Below are 7,715 nucleotides of genomic sequence, written 5' to 3' on the forward strand. Positions count from 1 at the left end.
GCCTCCGGCGCCGGCGGCGGCGCCCGGCGCTGCTGCCGCCGCTGCCCGCCCCCTGGGGCGGACGCAGCCTTGCCCGCCGCCGCCGCTGCCGCCGCCGCCGCAGCTGCCCCCACCGGCCTGGGCGGCGGCGAGTCGTAAGGATTCGACGCCCGCGGCCCCCTCTGCTGCAGGACCCCTTTGTACCCCGGCTCGTGAGAGGACGGAAATGTGGGCATGTCCTGGGCCCGCTTGGGGTACGGCTTCTCTGAAAAGTAGGGGTGCTGCAGCGCCGCCCGTGCGGAGAGGCGGCGCGTGGGGTCGTAAGTGAGCAGGCCGTTGAGCAGGGACAGGCCAGAGTCCCCGATTGCGGGGAAGGCGCGCCGCAGGTTGTTGTAGGGCTGCGGCGGCAGGCGCGCCTCGGTGGCGCCCGGCAGGTCAAACATGCCCTGGGGCGCGAGAGGGGAGGAAGACGGGGTGAACATGTGTTGGTGCGTACACATGCGCGCGCCAAGCGTGCAGGCAAACATGTGTGTGTGAGGGGGGTACAGCGTCTGCTTGTGCATGCACACGCGCGCTGATGTTTCCACGAGTGATTCGACAACTTCCAACTGACTTTAGCGCATGCAATCGTGTGGGCAGAGGTTATCAAGTGAGGCTGGGCAACAGATCGCGCCAGGCGGGACAAAAGCGCGCTGGAGGCCTTCCATGGCTGCAAGTCGCTCCAGATGCACCCACCGGCCAAATGCGCTCAGATGGCGCCCCCAGCAGGCGGCACTGCATGTCGAGGCACTCGCGCTCGCTCTGGGGTTGATGGGTGCAGGGGGTGCCGGCGGTGGGGCGTGGGGGTAGGGATGGTGGCGGCGGTGGTGGTGGTGAGGTGGGTGGGTTGGTCACGTGCGGTGGTGGCCGATGGTAGTGCCAAGGACGCAGGGAGGGGGCAGTTCATGTGTGCAGGCTGCTGCTAAGGGCGGCCCGCGACGTGGGCAACCAGACTGAGCACGCAGATGCGCGATGATAGGGTCAGCCGTCGGGGATCCGGGTCAGGGCGGCGGCAAGGGGGAGCGCGCGCCAGCCAGGCGGCGGCGCCGTCGCCCGCACCGCACCTGGGCCGGGAATAGGGGCTCGTGCTTGAGCAGCTCTCCCACCACACACCCTACCGCCCTGAAGGCACCCACGGGGGGAGGCGGCAGTCGTGCATCCGGCCAGGGGCAAAAGGTGCGGCGGCACATGGTGGATGCGAACAGCACAACCTGCTGCCGCTGCAACAAGACTGGCCCGGACGCAGCGCGAAGAGCACAGGCGTCCCCTGCCTCTCTCTCTACCAAAAGTTCAGCAACTGGCATTAACAGCCAGCCTGCAAAGATGCCCCCAGCGCTGCAACGCACAGATCAACAGAAAATCTCCTCTCGGCAGTGCCTGGTTGTGTGTAGCAACGCACACCCCCAGCCCGGGGACAGCATGCGCGGTGCGGGGCTTCACACACGGCCAACACACGCGCGCGCGCGCACGCACGCACACACACACACACACACACACACACACACACACACACTCACGCCCGCCCACCAGCAGTCCACCGCCTCAGAGTACTCATCAGCGCCCAGCAGCAGCTCTGGGGCGCGGTACCAGAGGGTGACAACGCGCGGCGTCAGCGCCCGCCCGCGAGGGACCACGTGCCTGGAGGAGGGCGGGCAGGTGAGTTGAGGGTCTGAGGGGCGTCCCGCGCGTGTGCGTTTGACGCGCCTGGGGCGGGCGGCGGGGTCGGAAGTTTGACAAGCTGCGGCCGCGTATGCTTGCCAGGAGCGGGGCAAAAGGGGGGTGTGAGCTTGAGCTGCCGCCTGCAAAGGCCAACTCAACGGCTGAGGCGTCCTGAGCGGAACGCTGCAATTAACAAGCGACGGGGACATACGTCGGGCACCGCCTCAAGCCGTCGCCCCAGCCCGCGCGCTTCTCGAACGATTTCATGAGTGCAAACGCCTCCTGTGAACCAGCGCCGCTCTATCTCCTCTTGAGCGCTGACTCAGGAGGCAAAAGAAAAGGGACCTGTTGTGCAGCCAAGCCGTGCCGACGCCCGATTGCGTGGCGCGGGGCCGCCCTGGGCCGGCAGGCGAGCGGGCAAACCTTGCGAGTCCAAAGTCGCAGAGCTTGAGCGTGCCCTCTGAGGTGTAGAGCAGGTTGGAGAGCTTGATGTCGCGGTGGAGCACGCCGCGGCCGTGGAGGTAGGCGACCGCCTGCAGCAGCTGCCGCACCAGGCACTTGACCTGGCGGGGGCGTTGAGGGGCGTGGCTGTGGGACAAGGTTGTGGGGCATGGATGCGGCAGGTGACGGGAGGCTGTGGGGAGGTGGGAAAGGTTGCTGGGGGATGGAGCCCGGCCTTGGGCGGATCAAAGGCTGGCGTATAGCACGGCTGCGCCCAAACCTGGGGTTTTGAGATCAGTCCTGGATCTGCGACTGACTGTGGGCCTGACCACAGGCTCCCCCTCGTCCGCTGGCGCGGTGGCACGATCACACGTGCACAGGTGCCACGTCGGCCCGGGCCTCCATCACCAGTAGCGCCCGCCGCCTCGACCCCTGCACGCCTCCCCCTTCCCTGCCCCCGTAAAAACCAACCCCACCAACCGGCGCCTTCTGCGGCGTGGCAGGCCCCGCACCTCGCTCTCAGTGAAGGGCGTGGGCATGGAGTCCAGCAGGCGGCCCAGGTCGTGGGCTGCATAGTCAAACACCAGGAAGATGCTGTCGTGCTTGCTGCCGGTCACAACACGCTGCGGGGGCGGGCACGGCGGTAGAAGGGTGGGCGAGGGCGAAATGGGCAGATTGGATGGAGGGTGGGTCAAGTGGGGGACTTGAGGGTGGGGTGTTTGGGGGGGAGGAGAAGGGTTTGGGAACAGGAGGGGTTGCAGAAGTGGGGGTCACAGCTCGAGCTGGACAGGTAGTCTGAGAGGAGGTGGGAGCTGGGTGGGGGAGGCGGTAAGGGCGCAGTTGGAACAGGAATTGAGTGCGGGGGCGGGAAGAAGAGAGCAGTGGGCGCGCCATGCGGGTGCTAGCGGCGACGGCGGCGGCGGCGACGTGCTGGGCACTGAGCTGAAGCTCTTTTGGCCGCCTGGGCCGAGATGAGAGGTTGGGCCGTGCATGCAGTAACGATCATGCATTAATGATCATGCAATAGTGATCATGGGCGGATTCGCAGTATCCATGAGCATTTTCGTCGCAGCTGCGGGGCCGGGGGGCTTCGTGGGCGTGAGCGGCCATTGTGGCGCCGCGTGCAGGTTGCCCCAGGATGACTCACCTCCAGGTGCACTATGTTTGGGTGCCTGCACTGCTGCAGAATACGTAGCTCGCGTATGCTGGTGACAGGAACGCCCTCCCTGTGCGTTCGAGAAGGGGGCGCCATGGGTGGCTGGATGAGGCGTTAATGAGGGGGCATGGGTGAGATTGGGGGCTGGGGGCTGGTGTGTGCTGCAGGCCACAGCCTGCAACTGTTGCATGCGGGCAGCGCTGGCCTGCATGCGGCGCGACGAGCGGCCGCCTCGCCGGAGCGCCCTGCAGCGCCGCGGCTGGGCGGCGGCGCACCCATCATCGCTCGTTCAAGGGGGGGCCCGCGGCCGCAGCTCACCCCCCTGCAGTGTCCCGGCCCACCTGGACCTCTCAAAGCGGACCTTCTTGAGCGCGACGACGCGGCCGCTGGGCAGGTGCCGCGCCTTGTACACCACCCCTGTGCCCGCAACGCGAGGGGACCGCGGCGGCTCGGCAGCTTGGCGGCTTGGCGGCGCGGCGCGGCCCATGTGATCTCAAGATCAAGCCATTCTGCGCTGAATTCTGCCGATGGCAGGGAGGGTTTCAGGTCAAGCAAGCCCCCAGTGTACATGGGGAGGGTGCACACCGTAGGTTCCCTCCCCTATGCGGTGCAGCTTCTCGTATTCGTCATGCACTGGGTCCAGCACGGGCAGCGGCGGCTCCTCCGAGGGCTGGGCCTCGTGTCGCCGATCACGCTGCTCCGGCCCCTCCTGCCGCGGCTGCTGGTGCTGCGGCTGCTGGTGCTGCTGCGGCTGCGCGTGCTGCTGTCCGTCCTTTCGCCTCCCTTGCGGCTGGCAACGGGATGCCTCCATAGGCAAATACTGCAGGGGCTGCTGTGCTATCATTCGCTGTGCCGCCTCACCCCCTGCCTGGATGGCCGCCCAGACTGGCTAAGGCGGGGCGTTTGGGGGATGCACCGTGCGCGATGGCGCCGTGCATACAGGGCTAGGGCACGGGCACAGTCATACAGCAGTCCATTTTTAGTTCATCTTGGGTGCACATGAGACCTGCATGCTATTGTGTTCAAGCACGAGTGCCACTTGAGTGATTTGAGTGAGTGCCACTGAGGAGAAGCAACGCAGGGTGGTACCGTACTTGATCCTTGGGCCAGGTCGCTTGCTCATTAACAAAACGCATAAGCTGTTGCAATAGAAACTGCCAAGATCATCAATCAAAAAGCAGTAGACAACAGTTCCCAACCGGACAGCACAGGATGTACGACTTTTCTTTCTCCGTGCCTTGGGGGGTGAGTCTCTGTAACGTGTGCATGCCCCCATTGTAGCAGCCTGCTCAACTCGGAACGACTCGAGCACGCTTGCTTTGCTCGCGCAGCTCGCCTCCATCATCAGCGGGATCGTGGGTCTGTCGCGTCACAATGACCAGTCGTATGGTAAGGATGCCCTCCGGGCCCCATGCCGCGTATTGGGGGCGAGGCGGTCGTGTCAAGGAGCCGGACCGCGGCTGCTGTGTCTTGCGCCACCTGGGATGCGACGGCGGTCACGCAGCCGAGCGAGCCCATATCCACCCAGCTGGCTGCAACATGACGCCTACTTCTGCAGGCATCGTCATCCTTAGCGGCATCCTGTTCATCGGCTTGTCGGTGCGGAGCATCAAGCGCTTTTTCAGGGGCCAGCTGTCGCCTGATGGCGTGATTGTGAAGCTTGGTGAGTTCGGGCAAAGTGCCGTGTTGGGCCAAGTACACGGGAAAGGATGGGATGGCAATCATCGGCCCATGCACACGTTCCTCCATGCGCGGGTGGTGGAGGAATCGGGGGCGGGGAGGCAGGGGGGCGGGCGAGCGCACATGCATTGCGCCGAAGGCATGCATGCAGCCCAGGCGGCCCCGTGGGGGAGGAAGGGGGGATAGCCCCAGGCAGGCATGCGGCGGTGAGCAGGGCGTGCGGTCGCTGCCCGTGTAGGGGCCCATGGCAGTACCCCTGGGGCGTTGCTTCCAGCCTGGGGTTCCTCAGCCTCAGGGAGCTTGATTCTCATCCAAGTAAAAACTCACACATCCACCCTGCCCCCCCCCCACTGGTGCTGTCCCGCCAGCCGTCACATCGGGCCTGACGTACTGGACGTACCGGCGGTACGAGGCGACTAAGGACGTGCATCCCGCGGGCGCGCTGGCGGCGATGGGGTGCGCGGGGCGGCGATTGCAGCGCCTCCGGTTGCATTGGATGCTAGGGGCGCGGCGCTGTCTAAGGGTGGCGGGGGTGGGCGGGCGGCTGGACTCGCCGGCGCAGGCATCCTGGTTATATACATGCAGCGAGGCGAGGCGCGGCGGTGGGGGAGGAGCGCGCCAGCAGGGAGGCGTGTCGCAGCAGCACGCCTGTCGCCACAGCGGCAGCAAGCGCGTGCCTTGCGCCGTCGTAGAAGCAGTCAAATTCTGGGGATTGGGGCGCTGAGCCCCGCGGGCAAGGACAGCCTCCAGACCGCATGTGTGTGTGTGTGCGCGCGCGCGCGTGTGTGTGTGTGTGTGTGTGTGTGTGTGTGTGTGTGTGTGTGTGTGTGTGCGCGCTTGCGTTGTCGCTCCTCAATCCCAGCAGCCATGTATCAGCCGGCACTGCCCCGTGCTGCAATCGCGCACCGGCACCTCTCAGCCTCCCCCCTGATACTCACACTCATTACCCGCCCCTGCCAACCCTGCACCGCCCTCCAGGGCGTTCATGATCCTGTTTTATGTCTGGAACCTCTTCTTCGGCCCTGCGCCCCTGGACCCGCCGCCGCCCTACACCGCCCCCAAGAAGCGCCAGTAGAGCCCCAGACTGGGGCGCGCCATGGAACGCGCCGCCTCCCTCCCCCCTCCGACGGCCGCTGCGCCAAGGCGGCCGCTGCGGCGTCTAGATTAGCTGGCACGCACGCTTTGCTGCACACGACGCGCTTACTACGAAATAATGTCTCGCACCAATCTCAAGAACCGCCGTTGCATTGGCCGCGACACCTGACTCCGGCCGCCGCTGCGCCGGCCCCGCGGGGCTTGTGCGACCCCGGGCCCGCCGCCGGCGCAGAGCCCGCCATCACATTCGTGTGCGATGCGATGGGCTGCATAAGGTGTAACGCGCCGGCCCACCAATTGCGGACCGTTGCGGATGAAAGGACGGATCCATACGTTGTGGCATGTCGCATGTGAGAGGGTCGTGTGCCACCGGAAGCGGCGGCTGCCGGGTTGTGGACGGTCAACCAGCGGGACAGCAGAAGCCCAGCGGTTGTGATCAAAGGACAAGCCCCCCCCATATAAAAGAAAAAAAACAAACAAATGCCTGACCGTACAGAATCAAAGACCTTGCGTCAGAAAGATGAAGGAAACGCGCTGGCCAAACACATTCGCAGTCATGTCGCTGGACGAGGACGCCCTCGACAGCAGGGAAGCTGCAGGGAAGCTGGCGCCGCCCGGCCGGCGCGGCGCGAGCGCCGACAAGCAGCCGCGCCCGTCACGTCAAGGGCGCCCCGCCGTCTCGCGTGCGTGCAGGAGGCGCCGCGCCCTGCCACCCGTGCTCAGGCGGCCGCCACTGGTGCCGCGGCGGCCGCGGCCTCGACGGCTTTGGTGGCCGGCTCTGGAGTGGAGAACTCCTGGCGCAGCGCGCGCACCGCGGCCGCCGCCTCGGCGCGCCGCTTGCGGTTGCCCCACCCCAGCTCAGAGGCCATGAGCTCTGCCACCTGTGGTGTGTCGGGGGGGGGGGGGGATGGAGCGTGTGCGGCCGGGCGAGGTTGGGGGGTTGGTAACATGAGTGCAGTACAGCTCTCATAAACATGCAAGAAGAGAGAAAATGATTAGGATCCACCAAACATATCCTCAGATACTGACTGCAGCAATGCTAACAGTCCAAGTCACATTCATTGCAACACAAACTCGTCAGAGTGTGAGTTGGGGTGACAGGGCGCACGAGACTTCAGCGCGCGATGAGTTCGACAGCCCGCGCTGTCCCCAAGCCCGACGCAACCGCGCAGCGCAGGAACATCTGCATTAAAGCCCCTCCGCCTAAGCGAGAGCGGCCGCGCGGGGGCCCCAGGCGGGCGTGCCCTTTTGGCGCCGCACCCTGGGGATGGCGCCCTCTGTGGCCGCGGCGTCCAGGAAGGCCATGCGCGTGCGCCGCATCACAAAGTCCTCCACCGTGACGCAGTACTCCTGGGGGGTGGTTTTTTGTGTGTGTGTGCGTGTGTGTGTGTTGGGGGGGGGGAGGAACCAGGATTTCAACGTTAAGAAGGTTTCGGTCAACCTTCAGCCATGTGGGCGGGGCCGTTTCGCTTCGCGGCTCTTGAGGGCGTGCGGGTGCGCAGGGGCCCGCAAAGGTACGCCCAGACCGCTGGTCTGAAGGGATCGGCCAGGACCAGACCCCAGGAAGCTGGGAAGAAGACACCAGCCGCAGCGGACCCTTTCTCCGTCGACCGGGCGAGCCGCACGCAGGCAGGGGCACAGGCGGCGCCGAGCCTCCTGTGCCCCC

General features: G+C 66.0%; 3 protein-coding genes across 3 annotated transcripts in view; 1 reads left to right on the forward strand and 2 right to left on the reverse strand.

The window, feature by feature from the left end:
- Positions 1–63: 63 nt before the first annotated feature.
- Positions 64–4,085, reverse strand: MNEG_9017 (cell division cycle 2-like protein; the record flags this gene model as incomplete). Its single annotated transcript, XM_014042509.1, has 9 exons — positions 64–425; positions 715–780; positions 1,083–1,140; positions 1,546–1,656; positions 2,101–2,240; positions 2,631–2,741; positions 3,266–3,344; positions 3,616–3,691; positions 3,860–4,085. Coding segments are annotated over 9 exons (1,229 nt in total), but the record flags the coding sequence as incomplete, so codon positions are not given.
- Positions 4,086–4,486: 401 nt separating this feature from the next.
- Positions 4,487–6,029, forward strand: MNEG_9018 (hypothetical protein; the record flags this gene model as incomplete). Its single annotated transcript, XM_014042510.1, has 5 exons — positions 4,487–4,519; positions 4,606–4,663; positions 4,833–4,937; positions 5,323–5,410; positions 5,933–6,029. 5 exons carry the CDS (start codon positions 4,487–4,489, stop codon positions 6,027–6,029), a joined length of 381 nt encoding a protein of 126 aa, XP_013897964.1.
- Positions 6,030–6,768: 739 nt separating this feature from the next.
- The window catches only part of MNEG_9019 (glycerol-3-phosphate dehydrogenase), a gene marked incomplete at both ends in the record, with an annotated part of 2,917 nt that continues 1,970 nt past the window's right edge, over positions 6,769–7,715 (reverse strand). The window contains 2 exons of the mRNA XM_014042511.1: positions 6,769–6,930; positions 7,310–7,399. Of these exons, the coding sequence (XP_013897965.1) occupies positions 6,769–6,930; positions 7,310–7,399 (252 nt within the window). The remainder of the gene's footprint in view (positions 6,931–7,309; positions 7,400–7,715) is intronic.

The sequence above is a fragment of the Monoraphidium neglectum genome, assembly GCF_000611645.1.
Source record: "Monoraphidium neglectum strain SAG 48.87 unplaced genomic scaffold scaffold01791, whole genome shotgun sequence".
Lineage (NCBI taxonomy): Eukaryota > Viridiplantae > Chlorophyta > Chlorophyceae > Sphaeropleales > Selenastraceae > Monoraphidium > Monoraphidium neglectum.